A 21,875-nucleotide genomic window follows, 5' to 3' on the forward strand; every position below is an offset into this window, starting at 1 on the left:
CAATTATTTTTAAAAAATATATAACTGCAAACAGCGTTTACTGGGATTCAAGCACTTTAAGGCATTTAAGCAAATATTGGAAAATACATATTGTTTAGCAAGTCTGTAACCACCAAAATCAATAATGAAAATTTTTCAAAATAGAAAAAAAAAAAAAAAAAAAAAAGCATTTTTGGCAAATACAGGTAATTTGCCATAAAAATAAGATGTGTTTTAAACATTTATGACTGTTTCTTTATATATATATATCTGTTATTAATCGATTAGATACTATTTGATTTGTATGCTCCCCACCCCCCCTTCCCCACCCACCATACACACACAGACATATGCGTACACACATAGAATCACAGAAACATGAATATATACACAGGAGTTATCTGAATGGACTTGTAATGTTGGCTATTAGTATATATGTTTGTTTGTCCAATCTATATCTGGCACATTTAAATATTGTCACATTCTTTACTGACTATTATAATTTTTTTCTCTCTTTTTTTGTTATATGTGTTATATGTCTAAGGGATTCTGTATTTGGTACATGTAAACATTATCACATTCACTACTTGCATAATAATAATAATAATAATAATAATAATAGCAATAATATTTAAAAAAACATTTATGACTGTTATAGTGCCAGCGGTGGTCCGATCCCCTTAAAACTTTGCATGCTTGTGTAGAATCACTGGTCACACGTGCTTCGCAGGTTTTGTGAAGTTTTGAGTTTTCCTTTAGGCTTTATAGGATTTTGGGTAAATTTGGACAGGTCTCTTTTCTAAATGACCCCGTTATAGCCTCCCACAGGGTATATTTTAACATAATTATTGACCTAGAGAGTCCAGAGAATTGTACTGCAGTGTTTTTTTTTTCCAGATCGAGTGAAAAACTTACGACTAGTTCACAAAAGTAGGTTTTATTATCTTCTTAATCATTTAACAAACGATTTGATTGACAGCACTGGTAGAGGCAAAGTTGTCCATAATGAGGAGTTTTGTCATATGATGAATATCACGCGTATGTGCAGAAAAAAACATCCAACGTATAATCGTTTACACCCTTTGAAAAATGCGATATCACCCCCCAGTGGGAGATTTCTTTCAAATTTCTCTCACACCTTTGGGGCTATGAGTCGAACAGGCCCACTGAGTTTCGTTCTGATCGGCCTCTGTTTACCTTGTCTAACGGGTGCTTGCAATTTGTCAGCCAATGGCGGACATGTTTTTTTAGATATGAAAATGTCCTTATAGACACGTGTGGCACTTTGAACCAAGACTGTGCACACCAATTTCCATGTTGAAAGGACATATGGTTGCGCAGATATAGCCATTTTACTAAAAGTGACCCTCAAAAAAAAAAAAAAAGTGACCCTTTCAAACTTTTTGGCGAAATTCACTGATTTGGTTCCGATTAGATGAAAAAACTAGGACTAGTTCGCAAAAGTAGGTTTTTACAAAAATGTGAAATCCCCAAAAAATTTTCCAGGCTCACGATTGAATCTGATGACATGTGTTTTGTCTGCCACGAGCCAAAGATTCCAATGACATAAGACACTTGAGCCTGCAACTGGTGGTTTAGGAGTTATGGGTAATTTTATTCTTTTGTTCGCTGTAGTGCCCCCGTCAGGCCGATTGGGACAAGCCTTGGTCACATTGTAGGTGGCAAGAGTACTACCATTCCTCCAAGTTTCAAGTCTCTATGACTTACGGTTTGGTCTGCACGATCAGTTTCATGTGGAGATTGCTGATCTGTGACCATTCTAACAATTACGCGCTTGATCCCCTAAATAGTAATAATTATTATTTTTTTAATCCATAAAATGTTGTTTTGGACCAAGTTGACTTCCACTGTATGCACAAAAACAGTTCTTTAAAATATTCTTTTGTATTTTGCAAAAGAAATAAAGTCATGCAAGTTCAGGAAACAGTAAAAGATCTTCAGGTCTTATTTTTGGGTGAGCTATTCCTTTAACATTTTGATTTTAACCTTGTGCAATTGGTTTGTCAGCTGACTTAAATATGAGGCTGTTTCAGGTTAATTCTCTTTACTTGTTTCTGACAGCTTGTGCTTTGGGGGATGAGAACCTACACAATGGTTTTATGTGCCTTTTGCTGCGGTCTGCATTCTGGATTCTGTTCTTTCGGGTCATTACGTGTTATGATGTGTGACTCTAATGGGGTTAGTTGCTATTGGGAAGGAGAAACATAGAGCAGTCATTTCCCATGAGACTCCTCTAGTATGCGGGCACACTGATGAGAGAGAAAGAGAGAGAGACATCTGCTCACACATTTCCTACATCCCATGTGCATTAAAAAGCACAGATATTCTCTAAATAAACTAAGCTCACAAAAATTAGTTCAAAACCTCCCTGGTGTGCATTCATGTTACCTGTGCTGTTGTAAAGCTGTGCATTTTAATGCAAATGCGAATGCAGATATATAGATTTGACTGGCTCCGGAGGCATTGGAATAAATCTTTGTCCCTCCTGATTGGAGAGAGGTTTTCATACAATGACTGATGATTAAGTCAGCTGTCAGACACAGACTGCCAAACCAAGCCCAAATAAATAAATAAAATAAAGAAAAAAGTCTTTTTCTTTTCCATTGTGACAACTGGCTAAAAACGACACAAATGCACATTTGGCAATGTAGCTGAGTGGTCCTATAATAATAAAAAGCCCAAAGAAAATGAGGCTTATATAACTGCATTTGTAAAGCATGCTGTATATTTACATGAACATATGCTTTGCAAAAATGCACAGACTCACACATATATATTTTTCACATAAACAGGACTCAAGTCCATGTTAGTGTGTTACATTTTTTATAGATGTAACATTTAATTGTCCATTAAATCCAAAGCAAAAAGTGTAGAATTTGAACCTGATTGGACCCTTAAAATTACTTTAGTTGTAGTCACGTTTATTTGACTTGGGTTTGAAGTAAATTTAGATGTTATTACATGAACTATTGTTTTTGTAAGAAGCTGAATCAGCTTCAACTTAAGACTTCAACAGGACCTTCATCTTCATCAAGGGACAAAAGCGAAGGAGCACCTGTTGGGCTCGCGCCACTTCTAAAATTCATAGAGCCGTAAAGTCTGGCTTGGTGCTTGGAGTAAGCAAATGCTTGTCTCCTGATCATCTCCCCTTTATACATGGAGATCATCAACAAAGTTGACAGCACCACACCTCCGAGTGTGAGGAGGCACAGTCCTGCAATCACACACCTGTCCAGGTGAGCGCCCACCCGGGCGTTCTCTCTCTCCAAGCGCTCCATCTCCCGGGCAGAAACGGTATCGGGATTCACCTTGACGTCACGTGGAACCGTATAGGAGATGACAACCAAGGAAATCCCAGTAACTAAAAAAGTAACAGCACCTATAAATCCATAATCCACTGACTTCTCCGATGAATCCACCATGAAATCGTCAACTGACAGCAGGGAGCATTCTGGGGCGCCTTCTTGGAGATCTTTGGATGAATTCCAACTGAAGTTGTCATAGTTGGTCTCCTCTGCTAACAGCTGACCGTCTTTTTGCTCAGCAAAGTCAGCCACACCAGGAAAAGCTGTTTCAAACTGCTCGTCGTAACATACCTCAACTTCTTCATCAAATCCCCATTCATTGAGTTTGCAGAGCCGTCCAATTGGCAGAGTCGCTGTCCATGGTTCTGAAAGCCTGTTCGCCTCATTAACATTCTCCTCCAGATACGCCTGGCAGCACTCTTCATTGGAAAGAGCCCTTTCATCTGCACACACTGAGTGATGACTTTGCTGGTGTTTTAGGGACCAGTCAAGGTGATCCGTCTGGACAGCGTCTTGACCACAGAAGAGGACTTTAAGATCAGCCATTTGAACTTCTATTCATGTGTTTGTCTCATAGCATGTTGGCTATAGCATCCCTGCAGTGTAATGAAGAAGACTAGAATTTATACAGGGGATAAAACCATGCAAAAGAAATATTTTTATTAACACAAACATTTTGAGGGGAAACAGCTTAATTTCATGTCTGGTTTATAGTGTAATTTGTCAGAATGTTAATGGCAAAACTGGTATCAACAGAAATAGCAGGTTCTATTGTTTACCTTAAAATATAACATCCTTAAAAGAGAGACAAAAAGAGAAATGTAATGTCTGACCAGATGGGAAGGGGTTGCAACATATTTCAGTGGACTTGGACACACAAAGATAAAACAATGTATAGGTTAGTTAGTAACTAATACACACTGTGTTGTGTTTTAAGCATTTCAGTTAAAACGTCTTTGTCAAAAGATGTTACAATCCATAGCCTACAGTTACAACTCACCCTAGTAACCACACCACTGATTATACTTGACTTTTACATTGTTTACACATAAGTTATACATTTCTTAACTAATTTGAAGCAGGCAAGTCATGTGTGACAATATCATATCAAAGTTTGCATAAAAAACTGAGTTACAAATAAGATTTGTAACACGACGCCTATCCTACACGTCTTATTGTAAAATCGACCTTCGATATTCACAATTTAATAACAAAAATATTTTCAGTTAAAAGGCGAATACTTACTTTCGATGTTTAGAATTAGTATTTAGGTTCATATATCGACCGAAATGTTTTTAAAAGTGCGTTTTAACCAATTAACAATACTTGTAATATTTAATCTGAAGAGCTAAACAGAGCGTGAACAAAAGAATAGTAAAGCGTTTCCTGGTTTTCCGTCTTAAAAAAAAAAAAGTAGTCAGCATGACAAGCACGCGGGAAAAGATGTTGCCCATCTCATATTTCAGTTGTTGTGCCGTCTTTTTTGTCGCCCTAAACTCACAGAAAATAAAGGCATCGCCTACCTTCTCCGAGCAGCGCCTCGCTGGCATTCCTGCAGGGCTAGCGCTCCGTTAATTAAGGGAAGCTCGTCCTGTTCCACCCGCGCGCCGCGCTCAGGTCGCTTCAGTGCTCCGTGAGCCTCTAAGACAAGCTGCACAGACGAGGAGAGGAGGAGAGAAGGGAAGAGAGGGAGGTTTACTAGTGTCGTGGGGGAAATGAAGTCTGATCAAACACTTTCATGCTGTTCTCCTCGTGAAATTTATGTCTGTGACGCACCCTATACAGATTGCATGCCCAAGCTGTGTCCTAAATTAATTATCCTAGAAAATAAACATCATTAAAATTCTTGAAAATACAATTTAGAAAACATCCGATGACGCCAATCCGCTGCAATGAATCTTTGATTGCTTTTTCATAATACAATGGCACAATACACTATGAAATCTCTTATTCTAAATAATTTTGAATGATTTTTTTTTTTTTTTTAAGTCAGTTGTGTATAGACCCAAACCTTAACGTTTTGGCTTCAAAAGAGCTGTTTCCAATGTTATTGCCAAGGGTTAATTAAAAAAAATAGAGTTAATTTATCATATTTATCTATACTGGCTTATATTGTTGTCACAGTGGAACCTGCTTATTACCCAAATATATGGGTAAAACTATTATATCTACACTTATATTTACATATAATTGCAATATGTGTGCATAGGGAAGATCAGTTGTCACAAGAGCTATATCTTTAGACTACATTTTGAGCATATACATATGTATATGTGACACCGGGGCAAGTTGTCACACTTTCTGTACTAAATGTTCTTGGTATGTTTGTTTCATATTTGAAAGTCAGTGTTTCTCAAAGTCTTGGCTTCAAAAATGTTGTTCCCAATGTTATTTCCAAAAATATCCAGTTTATTTAACACATAATGGGGTAAGTTGTCACAGTATAACCTGGTTATTGTCCAAATATATGACTATCAATTATAAATGTATTATTGTAAATTTGAGTATAGGGAATATCAGGCCTACTTGTTGTCACAAGGTCTGTATCTTCAGATTTTGAGTCTATTTGCAATACATGTGCATGTGAGACCGGGGCAAGTTGTCACACTTTTTATATTTAATATTTTTGTATGTTTGTATTTTTGAAAGTCAGTTTCTCACACAATCCTTAAAGTGTTGGCTTCAAAATCGTTGTTTCCAATGTTATTTCCAAAGGGAAAAAATTAAATATGCAGTTTATTTAACACATTTTAACCTGGGGTAAGCTGTCACAGTGTAACCTGCTTATCGTCCAAATATATAACTATTGATCCTAAATATATCATTGCAAATATGAGTACAGAGGTGAGATCAGGCCGACTTGGCACAGGGGGAAGTTGTCACAAAGTTGAAATCTTTAGATTTTGAGTTTACTTACAATACATGTATATGCGAGACCGGGGCTAGATGTCACACTTTTTATACGTTTATATTTTTTATACGTTTATATATTTTGTGTACGTTTGTTTTATTTTTAAAGTCAGTGTCTGGCACACACCTTAAACTCTTGGCTTAAAAAATGTTGTTCCCAATGTCACTGCCAAGAGGAAAAAACATACAGTTTATTAAACACATATTAACCTATAGTGGGGTAAGTTGTCACAATGTAACCTGCTTATTATCCAAATATATAACTATCAATCCTAAATATATTGTTGTAAATATAGGGAAGATCAGGCCTGGAAGATCATACATACACACATTATGACAGTTCAGTAGAATTACTACTGTCTTTTTCTGAACAAGCACAAGCTCATGATGACCCCCTTCCTCTTCACTGGCATGATGCCAGCCAGCATAACGTATGTTTAGGCGGCCATAGGTCATAATTAGAGTGCGCCTCAATGATTTTTCAGTGAAAGCTCAACGCGTACTGATGCAACATTCTGCTAGCGCATTGAATTAAACAAGACTGGTGACATCGGCTGGTTAAAACACATGAAAGACATTGTTATGCTCCAGAGGCTGAAACATTACTAGAGCGTAAACTGTGAAATTGACATTTATGAGAATTTGCCCCCTGTGTGTTCAGATCTTACTGTCTCTCGCTACCATGGGCTACACATTGCATTAGGATGACTTGAGAAAGGAGCAGCAAGTGCACATAGATGTCTCAATAAATGACAGCTGAGATGGCCTCTATTCAAAATCAACCATGGGAGATGCAATGCTCACAGTTTATTCAACAAAGCGTAAACATCACAGAACATTTCAAACAGTCGGTTCACACATGCTTGTAAGCATGTGCTTCATCATAATGTACAGTTGAGGTCAAAAGTTTACATACACCTTGCAGAATCTGCAAAATGGTAATTATTTTACCTAAATAAGAGGGATCATACAAAATGCATGTTATTTTTTATGTAGTACTGACCTGAATAAGATATTTCACATAAAAGGCATTTACATAAGAGACCCAGTTCAAACGTTTACATACACTTGATTCTTAATACTGCGTTGTTACCTGAATGATCCACAGCTGTTTTTTAGTGATAGTTGTTCATGGTGTCCCTAGTTTGTCCCTGAACAGTTAAACTGCCGGCTAATCTTGAAAAAAAAAATCCTTCAAGTTCAACAGATTCTTTGTTTTTCAGCATTTTGTATTTGAATCCTTTCCAACAATGACTGTATGATTTTGAGATCCATCTTTTCACACTGAGGACAATTGAGGGACTCATTTCCAACTATTACAAAAGGTTCAAATGCTCACTGATGCTCCAGAAGCAAAAACTATGCATTAAGAGCCAGGGTGTAAACTTTTGAACAGAACGGAGGTGTACATTTTTCTTATTTTGCCAAAATATCATATTTTTTAATTTAGTACTGCCCTTCAGAAGCTACAAAAGATAGTTACATGCTTCCCAGAGAACAAAATAAGTTACATTTACCCTGATTTTCAAATTTTTTTTTTTTTTTTCCTGATTCTTAATGCATCGTGTTTCCTTCTGAAGCATCAGTGAGTGTTTGAACCTTCTGTAATAGTTGCATATGAGTCCCTCAGTTGTCCTCAGTGTGAAAAGATGGATCTAAAAATTATACAGTCATTGTTGGAAAGGGTTCAATACACAAAAATGCTGAAAAACCAAAGAATTTGTGGGACCTGAAGGATTTTTCTGAAGAACAGCGGGCAGTTTAAATGTTCAGGACAAACAAGGGACTCATGAACAACTATCACTAAACAAACAAACAAACAAAAAAAAAAAAACAGCTGTGGATCATTCAGGTAAAAACACAGTATTAAGAATCAAGCGTATGTAAACTATTGAATGGGGTCATTTTTATACTACTATTATTTTCTCTTGTGGACTATATATAAACATATTTTATGTGAAATATCTTATTCAGGTCAGTACTAAATAAAAAATAACATGCATTTTGTATTATCCCTCTTATTTTGGTAAAATAATTACCATTTTGCAGATTCTGCAAGGTGTATGAAAATGTTTGACCTCAACTGTACATATTGCAGAAAGTGCTTGTTTTCACCTTCTGACATGAACACCTGAGACAAAAAATGAAACAAAACAAAACAAAGTACCTTAAACAGATTTGGAGAAATTTAGTGTTACATCACATGCTCACCAATGGATCCTCTGCAGTTAATGGGTGCAATCAGAAATGAGAGTCCAAACAGCTGATAAAAACATCACAATAATCCACTTGACTTCAATCAATCAATTAATATCTTAAAATAATGGAATAATGGAATTGTTTATTACAAACATGCTGCTTTCCCTTTCTTTAACTTCAAAACTATTGCTTCTGACTAAAGCACATCCATAATTTATAATAACGTTTCCTGACCCGTGAAAAAGTCCATCATCCGTCGTCCACTCACCTTAAAATCCACCAACATATTTGTTTAGAGCTGTTTGGACTGTTTACACTTTTGCTCAATCTGTACACATTTCTCACCTAATTCAGACAAGAGCACTTTTCACTGCAATATTATGGATAAAAGACTCATATTGTAGCTGGGAGCAATGGTTTGATTTTAAAAACAGCTTGATGGAGTTATTTATTACAAATAACACTCAACTTTTCATTTCACAAGACAATAATTGATAAACTGGAGTCGTGTGGTTTACTTGTGAATTATTGTGATGTTTTTATCAGCTAGTTGGACTCTTTTGACGCAACCCATTTCTGACTTGGAATATTAAATATAATATCAACCAAATCACCAATCACTCTAAGTAAAGGAAAAAACCTCCTGACATTACAAGAAAATCAGTGAAAACTTACAACAAAATAAAATTGGCAAACAATGCAGCCATATTAATTATTAATTTCTCAGTGCATACTGGGAAGGTAGCCAATGGGGCTGAATTACAAAACTTTTTTTTCAGCATGAACTATGATTGTTCATAATAGAAAAGCAGCTTTGAGATGCATTACATGTGCTGCTGACAGTTTGTGAGCAATCTAAGAAAACTTTTTTGGGTTATGTTGCGAATTATTTATTTGATCTAAGAATAATCATTTTACAGAACATTGAGAAAAACATGTTTTCCATCTGCACACAGTATGAAACGTGGGATCGTCTTTCAGAATCGGAAATTTATCGTACGCTTGACATTTTTCAACCAGACAGAGAGTTTTATATCCAGCAGCTACTGTCAGTTACATCTTATTTGAGAGCACAATCCTAAAGATTGTTTGGAACTTGTAAGAGTAGGATGTGACACTTTATTTCCCACTGCGTTATGTGTTTTGTTTATCTGCTGGTGTCTGATGTGGCATTTCTGCTGATGGATCTTTTCTGTAATATGGGCTGTAGCAGAGCACAGCTAAGAATAGCTATGGAGGAGCCAGCATGAGACATTTAAGGCTCCAGCCCTTCTGTTCATAAGGGACAGGCACACAAAAGCGACCTTTTGTCTCTGGAAAGTTTTGACATAACCAGATTCATTCTGTGTATGTGCATGTGTGTCTCTCACAATGGAAAGATACATACTTGTGCTTTTTAGAAAGATATCATGTGCTTGCCCTGTTTTCTTTTGTTTTGTTTTTTTTCTGGAAAATATTTATTATGACAGATTTGAGACTGATAAGACAAGACACATTCAATGTACCCTAACTACCCCCAAGGGCCAGGAATAGTAGTTTTACAGTAATATTAGCAATATTAGTGATTGTATTTGGACATGTTACAAATATAACCAGCATTAAAAAAACATAGACACCTCAAAACAACGTGTTTTAGTTATTCAAAACATCTAGGTTTTGATATATAGCCTAGTGTGTAATGACAATGGACTTATTCTTGATACACTAGACTAGCAGCATGATTTTTTTGTGTAAAACATTCATAAAGCCATTCTGACATAAACTTTTGAATTCATGAAAATGTTTGTATTTTCAAAATGTCATCTGGAACGAAAGAAATGTACACCTGCTTCCTACAACGTGTAAATGGTATGAAATACCAGAGACCAGCAATGTAAAGCACCGCTCCAGTTGGACAAGACTTCCACGTTCAGAAAAAGATAGATATGTTTTTCATGTCTGTAAGGCAAGTATACACAAAGTTTCACGCTTAAGTTCACAGATGGGGACGGCAGAAAGTGCCTTCTGTTTACTTTATTTTACAAAAGCACAACATTTCGTTGTTATTGTGAGTGCACACAATATTGTGAGTCTTTATTGATTCAAAAGATGTATTACTTTCATCAGTGTGACCAAAAATGAGGGAGTATTATAAGAGCAAGTGACCGCATTGGCGCCTCCATCTGTAATACGGTGAGCGCGCTACTATTCAGCTTCCACGCTCCGCATAGACACTTCAATAGCGTACATTTTTCTAGGTTAACATTAGATTGAGCTGCCATGTAAAGTTGGTACAACATATATCTTTCAGATGAAAAGCCATATTTGTTGATGAATGATAGGTGAGCGTTTGGATGTCCTGGCCGATGTACTATATTACCATATAAACCAGCTGTTAATGATCTGTCCGTCATGGACTGCATGACTTCGCCACTTCGTGTGGAATTTTTTTCTGTGACTAAGCGACTAATACAATTTTGGTCGACCAAGCCTCTTCTCATCTACTAACGGTTAGCTGACTATTAGGGGGCAGCCCTACTTATAACTGCATTTTAATATTCTTTAATATTCTTCAAAATGATATACTAGTAATATGTTACTTGTTACGTTAGAATCATAGCAACCAAAGCTTTTCAGCTGGAAAAACACTGTGCCAACCAGGTGCCACCAACGCATTCTCAAGTGTCACCACCTGGCCGTTTTCATAATTGCATCTGCCGATTTCAGCTGGCTAAAAACACTTGGTGGACAGACATTAATTGAATATTTATTGATATATAAATATTTGAATATTTATAGATATATAATATTTATGTATGCTAGAGCCAAACCTGAGAAGGGAGTCCAGAAGATTCCACAGACTTCCTGGACACATAATTTATGTAGCTGTGATTCATAGACAGGGATTATTAAAATTGTGAATGAGCATGCAAGCGTGTCCTATTTACAAATGTTTGGAACAGAGTGTTTTTACGACGCATCATCAAGCGGACATATTGGCGACACAAAACCTAAACAATGCCACTGAATCGAATTAAACTGCATATTTAGCTGATTATTACTGCTGAAAATAGTCAATTATCGCCATGTCTTGGGCTGCACTAATCGGTTGGACCAGGAAAAACATTTGGAGTTCTTTAGACTGCCAAAAGTTATAACAAATCAAGGAGAAAAGTGCAAAAAGGTGGTATCTTTACCACCTATTAACTTTAGTTTTTCAAAATATCGCACCCTTTCCTGCTTACTAAGTACTTCTCTATATGATTTAGAGGCTTCTACACATTTTTTTTTTCTGTGGTTTAGACAGCATTAACAGAACAATGTATTCAGTAGTACATTAACTGCAATCCATGCTGTTGTTTAACATACATACAGTATCTATGGTTGTTTACATACGAGTATCTCCAATATGGCCACGCATTCAGGTAATAAACTGACTAAACCATGACGTAAATGCAAACCCTCTGTTCATTAACATATACATAACAAGCGTTTGTGAATCCGGACGAGAGTTTTTGGGAAGGTCTGTTTTACGAGAACAGTACTCAGAGTCTGTATCTACTCATGTATTCACTTAGGTTTAATGAGTGAGGCACAAAGTGTGCATTTAATAAATACATAATAATAAATAATACTAATAGTATTATAAAATAGTAATAATACTGACAAATTCTTAGTTTTCTAAGTTGCACATTCCCTCTTGTAATAAAATAAATGCGCCCAAACTATGGTCATATAAGGGCTTTTTGTAATATGAGAAAACCGCTCTCTCCACTTGCTACCTTTCGCACCAGATCTTGTCAGAGAGTATGTGCAGAAAGATCATTGAGTAAAGAACGGTTACATTCTCAAAACCAGGTTGAACATTTTTTTTTATATACAAGCATTCTACTATTTCTAACCTCTCATTTGCTAGCTTTCATATATGCATATACAGTATATATTTTGTCATTCTTATTACTTAGTTAATATGTATTACTTATTTTACTTAGTTAATATGTAATAATATGAAGTATATTTCATGCTACTAGGAGTACATTTAGTAGAAATATATTTTAATGTATCATGTGAGGTTTTACAACAAATACGCATGAATGTAAGGTTAGTGAATAACTCTACTCAGATGCTTCAGCTATACATTTCTTCATTATGTGCATTTCCAGTTTAATAATATCAACTTTAGCTAGACAAACAATAAGCCAGGCTACATGATACATCATCAAATACATTTTTTGTTGTTTTGGCTTGGTGTGCAAGGGTTTCGTTACGAGGCTGCAGAGCAGTTCTTATACTTTACAAGCCCTCCGGGCTTCCCCTGGAACAGAAAAGGGTCGAACCAGAGAGTGCTGTTAATGTCTGGCCTTGAGTCATGACTCTGGTGGGACTCTGCAAGACCATGCAGGCACTGGGTCTCTGCTTTTGGCTTCACTTATTTCTCCTGTAAATGGCCCTAAAAGAGCCTTTAACTCCAAGACCCACTTTATACACTTGGACCTGTTTTACAACCCAGGCGACAGCTGCTGAATTATTGGAACAGTAACATATTCAGCTACCGATGTGAAGCAATAGCGTAATGAGAACATTAATTTAAAATAAGTGCTTTCTGTTCTAATGATACTACAGTGAGATTATGTTAAATGTTAAATAATTTGCATTACAGCAAAAAAAAAAAAAAAAAAGATTTTTAAAACACAATGGTCATTTAATTTTCTGGCTGGAGCTTTAACATTAAAACACGAGCAATCTAAAAAATAGTTAACCCATGTTAGATCATCTATAGAAAAAACTGAGAGAACAAAAAAACTGAAAATATGCTCAGTTAAGCAAAGAAAAATAGGCCTAATGTCTGTAATTAAGGTCTAAATAATAAAAAAAAATTCAAGCAAGAACTTCTCTATTAACATAGCCAGGACTATCAGACTACTAAAGAAACTGGCACTCATGATCAAAAAAAAAAAAAATTAATTAATTACTGTAAGTACGTATAGTAGTAAGTAGTTTATTTTTAATTTAAAAGTTCTCTCACTCTTTCCTCTTTTTCTGTATCCCATCTCTGTATCTAAGCTGTAATCTAGTTCACAGCTTCTTAAAACTTGTACTGTGTACTCTAAATATTTTTGACTCTTATGACAAATTGCCAACTTGGTATTCCTCATTTGTAAGTCACTTTGAACAAAAGTGTTTCCTAAATGAATAATGTACATGCAAAAGCTGAACAAAATAGCATTTTAGGGTTTCCCTCTGAGCACATGCTAGAGTGAGCAATTTGAATTATTAATTTTTAGATGTACACTTACGGTTTAAGGTTGCTTCTAATAACATCTTTTTGTGAATTTTAAGTATTTTGCAAGCTTAACACTTAAAGTTTTATACATGAACAAAAATGAAATCACACAAAACATCACATCGTTCCTCAAAACCTTCTTTTGTTCTCACTCCAAAATGATGTCACTTCCTGGATTATTTCACATGGAAAATACAAAAATAAGTATATTAAGACTTATTATGTTTGACTTATTATGATGACTGAAATACAAAGATAAATGCTGTCAATAAATAAATGCTTTATATTTTCAGCCTTGTACAATAATAACATGGGTGCATAAACATTGAATTAAAAGCATGTACAGTGCATTTAGGTCTCATTCATGGGCAGTTCCTTTCTTTGACACAAGGTAGCAGCAAAGCACAAAAGTGGAGCTGAATTTCTCCATCCATGTGCATTATGCTGCTTTGCCAGACACTAAACATCATTTGCATTTTAAGTAGTCTTCATTTCACGCATTCTACAAGAGGGACGTAATTTTAAAACGCATAGCATTCGTCAGTCTATGATGGTAAAGATCATTTAAAAACGTCACTATGTTTTAAATGACAGATCTAAGAATACAGATCAATCAATTTGGACATAATTGTGACTTTGTCCCAGCGGTGCCACTCCACCAGCTAATTGGGTTGTGAACTCCTCTCTCCGTTTCCCTTGGAAACAGACCCCTAAATAAATGCTGAAGTGGCTTGGCACGATAAGGTCTCTTCTGTCTGTATGCCATAACCACAGTTGGTGAGGAGGAGAGCTTTTCTCATGTTCATAATAGAGCAACTGTGCTGTCCCACATGAGTCAATTTACTCTTACAAAGAATTAAAGAAACCTTACATGGCTGTTAAAATAGCTGCCAAATGAGTAAAAAATAAATAAAAAAGAGGAAGAGAAAAAAAGAATTATTATCACGATATGTTACATAATCTAATGTTGTTTTTTTAACTATTTGTTCTCATAATTCAATGTGGGACCACAACAGTGTATAAAGAATAAAAAATATATAAATATCCACCTTTTTTTTCCCATAAGAGTGGGCACGGCCATTTGTACATTTTATCGGTCTGGGTTCCGGTCTCATCCGCATCCAGCTATTTTTAGCTGTACAAAACAGCTAGTTTTGCTGCTTGATATTGCAGATTAGTGTGTCTTACCATATAACGTTAATGTATTATCTTAATTGTGAACATACACTGGTTTGTAGTGCAAAGCTGGTGTAAGTGCTTAAGCTGGTTCTTAGGTGGGCATGAGCTGGTTTAAGCTGGTCCTAAACTCAGGACCACTTTAGGACCATCACATGACCAGCTAAGGACCAGCTTAAACCAGCTCAAACCAGCATCCATGCTTCAAAACCTACCAGCATATGCTGTTTTTTTCAATAGAGATGTTATTGATCTTCTCGTTATTTCCTTATAGCAGCTGATGAAATGGAAGTCTCACCCATAGGCTTATTTACACGTTGAAGAAGTAGATAATGTACAAGCTCTGAATTTATTATTCACAAATTTGTCATGCAGACATTTTCTCTCACATGCACCTGGTAATAATTCAGAGACGTGATGTGATTAAATTTCACTGGGCAAATTGAAGACAGCGACCTACGACTGAGAGATGTTTCACGCATTAACACTGTCATTCATGTGTCACCTGGAAAAAGTTCCTGTCTAAGCCAGATGAAAAGATCTCTCGGCCTACATATCATATGCTTAGCTATTTATTTTCTAACAAAGCCTACCTAAAATGAAATTTAAATTGGTTTTGACTAAAGAGGAGTCAATTCTGCACTGAACATTTCTTATTTCTTGGTCACAGTGCCCTGGTTTGTTATATCCAGCTTTTACATTTTATGTGAATGCCTTTTAATCAGTGGAAAATAAAAGCAGTTGGCTCCTCGGGCCTTTCACATTAAATTTAACCATTGTCTCTAATTTATGGATACATTACTTAAACTTTAATGTTTAATAGAATCTGAGAAAACAAATATATTAGCCTTTAAAAGGGATAGTTTAGCTAAAAATGAAAATTCTGTCATTAATTACTCACCCTCATGTCGTTCCAAACTCGTAGGACCTTCGTTCATTGTTCATTAAGATATTTTTGATGGAATCCAAAAGCTTTCTGACCCTGCATAGACAGGAATGCTACCACGTTGAAGGCCTAGAAAGATAGTAAGGACATAATTTAAATAGTCCATGTGATGTGGTTCAACCTTAATTTTATAAGGCTACGAGAATATTTTTTGTGCACAAAGAAAATAAAAATAACTACATTATACAAGAAATTCTTTTCTTCTATGCCAGTCTTCACTGCGCATTCAACCACGACGCAACTCTTTTAATGTTTAAGTAAAACTACATCGAAATCAAGAAAATGGTACTTTTCTACTCAGAAATTGCTAGTAAATTTACTTAGTAAATTGGCAAAAATAGGACAGTTTACATATAAACGTGTCGTAGCCTCTTTTTTTGCACAAGTATTTAGAAACTAATTTTAAGATAAGCCTAAAGTTACACAGATGATCGACAGAAGTTTTGTGTGGGATGAACAGACGCTTGGGAACCGAAGTCGCCTTGAGGTAACCACAGCAACAAGCTACTGAGTATTTTCCGACAACAAAATCTGTCATTGAAATATTTAAAATATGAAAACAAAAATGTACTTTGAGGTGTTTTGTTTAAAACGTATTCAGAACAGCTTAGACTTATCAGGCAACAAATTACGTCAGATTTCCTACTGTCGGAAATTCCTTAAAAGGTCTTAATTCCCACACTTTATACAGATGTGGAAAAAGTAGCCTTTTGTATCCTGAATCAAGTCACAAATGTACATGAATGAGACAGACATAAACAAGTTAAATCTTTACCTTATCTTTCAATCAAAACTTGTGTCGCACTACAGTGACACAGAGTAATAACAGGATCATAAAATCTCTAAAAAATATTAACCAAGGTCATAGAATAATGTACAAGACTCGAAATATTATGCCAGGTTTTACTTGACTAAACTGTATGCGTGCGTAAAACGCCCCCTTTTCTGATCACGCAGCCAAAGGCGAGACTAAATTCAGCACCGTGTTCAGGAGATCCATCATCTGATCTACAGCAACAGCAGAGAGCACATCTGTCTTCAGTCTAATCTATTACATTTAGAGGAGAATCAACCCTGAAAATCGATTGTGTGATTTATCTTATGATTTAATATTGTGGATGAATGTAAATTAGTTTTTTTTTTCTGACGACCAAAAACTAAAAGAACTGAACTAGCAAATCAAGCACAAGGAAAGTTCTAAAAGGGATGAACCGCAGTTAATTATGTCAACTCAACGGAATTATTTTTAAACAGATTTTTGAAAGAACTTTTGGAGAATTTTTGAGAATGGAGAACTTAACATCTCTCAACGAGACTCTTGAAACTTGGACTGACCGCAGTGTCGAATATAAGGTGATCAGCGTCCTCATAGTTTTCATCATATGCGCTCTCGGGATAGTTGGAAACGTGATGGTCATCCTGGTGGTCCTCACCACCAAACATATGCGGACCCCGACCAATGGCTATCTAGTTAGTTTGGCTGTCGCAGACCTGATGGTGTTGATCGCAGCCGGTCTGCCAAGCATAGCGGACAGTTTGTTCGGTTCATGGATTTTTGGACACGCGGGGTGCTTGTGCATCACATACTTCCAGTATCTCGGAATCAACGCATCCTCGTGCTCCATAACAGCGTTTACTATAGAGCGATACATCGCTATATGTCACCCGATCAAAGCGCAGTTTTTATGCACGCTCTCGCGGGCAAAAAAGATTATTATTGGAGTTTGGGTTTTCACGTCGCTTTACTGCGTAATGTGGTTTTACCTGTCCGACATCCAACAGGTGCTCTACAAAGATGTGACTATAATAACGTGCGCTTACAAAGTGTCCAGAAATCTTTACCTACCCATATATTTTTTCGATTTTGGCATCTTTTTTGTTCTGCCTCTCACTCTTGCTACTGTCCTGTACGGCCTCATTGCGAGAATCTTGTTTCTTAATCCTCTTCCGTCGGACCCTAAAGAAGACAAGAACGGGCATGACAACTTTTCCAAAGCTCAAAAGAACAAGATGAAGAATTCGAGCCGCTGTTCCAGCACCACTGCAGCATCCAGAAGACAGGTGAGTGGATCCTCATAAGTATGACAACTTTTAGGTTTGGAAACAACAAAATATGATTTAAATGTAGACACAAATGTTTGTTCTTCATTTCATGAATTCTGCAAATGATTTGTGATTAAAATACAGCAAAACTCTACATTTTATTTGTTTTGCAAGTCTTTTTTGCAGGTTAGATGAAATCATAAATTAGAGGACAGACCAGCCGTCCATATAGATAGACAGACAGACAGTCAGATGGACAGATAGACAGATAGATAGATAGATAGATAGACAGATAGATAGATAGATATAAAAATAGATAATTAGAGGGAGGGATGTACAGACAGAGCACAGAGATAGATAGATAGATCGATAGATAGATATATAGATAGATATAGACAGATAGACAGACAGACAGACAGACAGAGAGAAATGATAGTCAGATAGACAGGTAGACAGACAGAGACAGACAGACAGAGACGGACAGATAGATAGATAGATAGATAGATAGATAGATAGATAGATAGATAGATAGATGGACCGACAGACAGACAGACAGAGATAGATGATAGTCAGATAAACAGACAGACAGAGATGGACAGACGGACAGATAGACAGACAGACAGATAAATAGATAGATAGATAGATAGATAGATAGATAGATAGATAGATAGACAGATACACAGATAGACAGATGACAGACAGACTAGCAGACAGACAGACAGATAGAGAAATAGATGATGGTCAGATAGACAGACAGACAGAGATAGATAGATAGACAGACAGACAGACAGATAGATGATAGAGAGATAGATGATGGTCAGATAGACAGACAGACGGACAGATAGATAGATAGATAGATAGATAGATAGATAGATAGGCAGACAAGCAGACAGACAGACAGACAGACAGACAGATAGATAGATAGATAGACAGACAGACAGAGAGATGATAGAGATAAAAGATAGTCAGATAGACAGACAGACAGACAGACAGACAGTCAGACAGACAGATAGATAGATAGATAGATAGATAGATAGGCAGACGGACAGAGAGATGGATGATAGATAGACAGATAGATGGACAGAGACGGATAGATAGATGATAGTCAGATAGATAGATAGACAGAGTCAGATAGATAGATATAGTCAGACACATAGACAAATCTATCTATCTATCTTCTATGTCCATCCGTCCGTCTGACTGACTATCATGACAAAAACAGATTGTGAGACATTATGTTTTACATTGATCTAACTTATGAGTTTCATAAAACTGTTACTGTGATTTCTTCATAAAAGGTTACAAAAATGCTGGCAGTGGTGGTTATTCTTTTCGCTGTGCTTTGGATGCCGTACCGCACTCTGGTGGTGGTCAACTCCTTTCTGCAAGAAGCCTACCTCGACACCTGGTTTCTGCTGTTCTGCCGCACATGTGTCTACCTCAACAGCGCCATTAACCCTCTTATCTACAACGCCATGTCTCAAAAGTTCCGCGCCGCCTTCAGAAGGCTCTGCCGCTGCGGACGCAACGCCCAGGCGAACAAGGCAGCCTATAGTGTGGCACTAACCTACAGTGTTGCCAAGGAAACGTCAACGGTGGAAAGCACAGGGCATTTTTCAACCGAGATAGATGATTTGACACCGACAGACGAGCTGTTTCCTGATAAGAAGCTTCTGTATCCAGAGGACTGTGACTTTAGGAAGGAGACTTTCAGTCAGGCCTGATAAACTCACAACAGCTACACACACCATAAATCTCTGAGTACTAGCGATCTATCGTAACACTACACATCGAACTGCAGGGACTGCACTTTGAAATATTCACTTTATCTTTATTTAAAAAGTCACAGTCGAATTCATCTTCCTGTCTCGCTCACTTGCCAAACAAGCAACTCCTCCTGAAACCACCATTACAAGTTGCACAGTTGCATTATCTGCTGGAGTCATGATTCTTAATTAAAATCGCAGTGTACTGCATATGTAATGCGAGGTAAACTAAAGTACATATTGATCTGAAAATATCTTTAGGGGTTGCCATTATGATTAATGAGTGGCCTTTTCCCCCTACAGACCCCTGGGAAAAAATGCTGAAACTGCTTTATTCTGCAGTTGCAGTTGTTTCAAGAATGTTCAAACTGAGTTAACTTAGTTTACTCCCACTGTATATAAATATATATTTATATAATACACAATGCTTTCCATCTAAACGTAAAATGGAAGCATAGACAATTTTTTTCAACATTGCGACTAAAATTACCTAAATAAATTTAGACTAGCTGCACGAGCGCCTTTTTATGTAAATTGAATGTAAATAAGCAAATGAACGAATGCATGAATAAAAAAGATTTACATCTAGAGTATTTATTTATGTAAGATGTTTTTAGTCAAGCCATTCTTAAAGCTGAATGTATTTTATGTGCCATAAGCACCATCAACTAGACAGGGTTGCCAGATCTGTAAAACAAAACCAGCCTAATTGCTAATAAAAACTAATCCAATCATATTTTTTTCCATGGTTTTCCATGGTGGAAGTGAGATCACTTTAACCTGTGGGCTAAAAAAGTGTGTGACAACAGTGTAAAAGTAGCCCAATTCCGTTGGAAAATCACAGACTTGACAACACTGCAACTGGAAATGCACAAATAATCACTGTTTCCTCACGTTTCCCCTTGACTGCCATTGGTTGTTTAAAACAAATAGTCCCACCCCAAACTCACACTATTGGTTGAACCAGACGCCAGAGTGTACTGTAAAGACTTTTAGGTGGAATCAACCAATGAATGCCTTACTTATATTTATTAAAAGACGTTGCTCTGCACATTAAACTGATATAGAAAAAATATTTTAACATGTATTTTAAATATAATAAACAAGACACTTTCGAGTACAACTTATATTAGAAGTAATTGAATGTATGAAATAGTCTAATGAATGAATTTTTCACCATCGTTCACTCTCTTGTATCACAAATGGGTAGACGGCATATGATTGTATTTGTGAATCATCTTTGCTAATAAGCTAAATCCTACCACTCATCAAAAGAAGTTGCTTATTTTCTTTATCTTTATTACAGCTGACTGTGTATTCAATTATTCTACATGAATATGTTGTGTTTTAGGTTTGAATATAATATCTTAGTGTTGTTACTGTAAAAAATGCTCTGTTTTGTTTCGATGACTAGTCATTTTTGGTGTCAATGAATAGGCTATTTTAGTGATAGTTTAGTGAAACAGAGGTTTTTAGAAAGTTATATGGGTTTGAATCTTGTCTCTTCACACTGAAAAGTTTCAAGTGTTTTGTTAATGCATATCATATATAATTTTAAAACTCCGTTCTGCCTGAAACAAATGTATAAAGTGTTCAGTATGTTTAATTGTGCTGTAATTGTTGTCTGAGTTTGGTAAATGCTTGCCATTATACTTGATATACTTGAGTATTCTATACGGAATCATTCAATCAAACACGTTAGTATCCATATTATAACTATTATATGTGCAGTTTTGCATTTGTGTTATAATCCAGGGTTTAACTGAAACAGTCTAAACAGATATTTTAAAGCCTCTTTCTGAATAAAATAAATGTACTGGCTTATGAAAGACTCCTTTTTTTTAAAATTCATTATTATGCATTGTCTTATGATAGCGGCGGTTTCTGAAAATCTTTTTTGATTTGCATGAATTTTCAAACAGCGCTCTGCATAATGCTGCGCTGATGTCTAATTGGTCTATTTAAACATAATTATTCTCTGCCAAGCACATTTCTACTGCCAGATGAAGTTAACTTTCAGAAAAAATGCTGCTCCTAAGTACCAGCATTCATACAAAACGCCCAGCTAATCAATTCGACATTGTGGCAAACGGATGAAAGGACAAAGCAATATTTTAAAGACTGACCACCGTGTTCGTATACTGGCAAGCTCAGCAGAAGAAACACATATAAAATATTAAATATAATTCATTAAGTGCAATGTCACCTCAAACCTAGGAAGTTGGCCAGTGACATTCAATACTGTGCCATTTGTCCTTGATTCAGTA

The 21,875-nt window shown here is 36.2% G+C and overlaps 2 protein-coding genes across 3 annotated transcripts; one reads left to right on the forward strand and one right to left on the reverse strand.

Annotated features, from left to right (window-relative positions):
* Positions 1-398: 398 nt before the first annotated feature.
* Positions 399-17,697, reverse strand: LOC127182371 (transmembrane protein 74). Of its 2 annotated transcripts, none has more exons than XM_051137657.1 (4): positions 17,646-17,697; positions 15,755-15,868; positions 4,829-4,956; positions 399-3,901 (listed from the first exon to the last, which is right to left on the reverse strand). In XM_051137657.1, the coding sequence occupies exon 4, from the start codon at positions 3,849-3,851 to the stop codon at positions 2,997-2,999; it is 855 nt and encodes a 284-aa protein (XP_050993614.1). In that variant the 5' UTR covers positions 3,852-3,901; positions 4,829-4,956; positions 15,755-15,868; positions 17,646-17,697; the 3' UTR covers positions 399-2,996. The 2 variants fall into 2 exon arrangements, with proteins under 2 accessions (XP_050993614.1, XP_050993613.1); XM_051137656.1 differs by lacking the exon at positions 17,646-17,697 and adding an exon at positions 16,575-16,699.
* On the forward strand, positions 16,802-21,422 carry trhrb (thyrotropin-releasing hormone receptor b). Its single transcript, XM_051137655.1, has 2 exons — positions 16,802-17,860; positions 19,141-21,422. Exons 1-2 carry the CDS (start codon positions 17,087-17,089, stop codon positions 19,564-19,566), a joined length of 1,200 nt encoding a protein of 399 aa, XP_050993612.1. The 5' UTR covers positions 16,802-17,086; the 3' UTR covers positions 19,567-21,422.
* Positions 21,423-21,875: the final 453 nt, after the last annotated feature.

The sequence above is a fragment of the Labeo rohita genome, chromosome 19, assembly GCF_022985175.1.
Source record: "Labeo rohita strain BAU-BD-2019 chromosome 19, IGBB_LRoh.1.0, whole genome shotgun sequence".
NCBI classification, from domain to species: Eukaryota; Metazoa; Chordata; class Actinopteri; order Cypriniformes; family Cyprinidae; genus Labeo; species Labeo rohita.

What these genes read in the sequence shown, in the direction of transcription:
- LOC127182371 (XM_051137657.1), bottom strand. Translation starts at nt 3,851, where the DNA reads ATGGCTGATCTTAAAGTCCTCTTCTGTGGTCAAGACGCTGTCCAGACG.
- trhrb (XM_051137655.1), top strand. Translation starts at nt 17,087, where the DNA reads ATGGAGAACTTAACATCTCTCAACGAGACTCTTGAAACTTGGACTGAC. An exon ending in CTGCAGCATCCAGAAGACAG is followed by an intron (nt 17,861 to 19,140) that starts GTGAGTGGATCC and finishes TCTTCATAAAAG; the next exon opens with GTTACAAAAATGCTGGCAGT.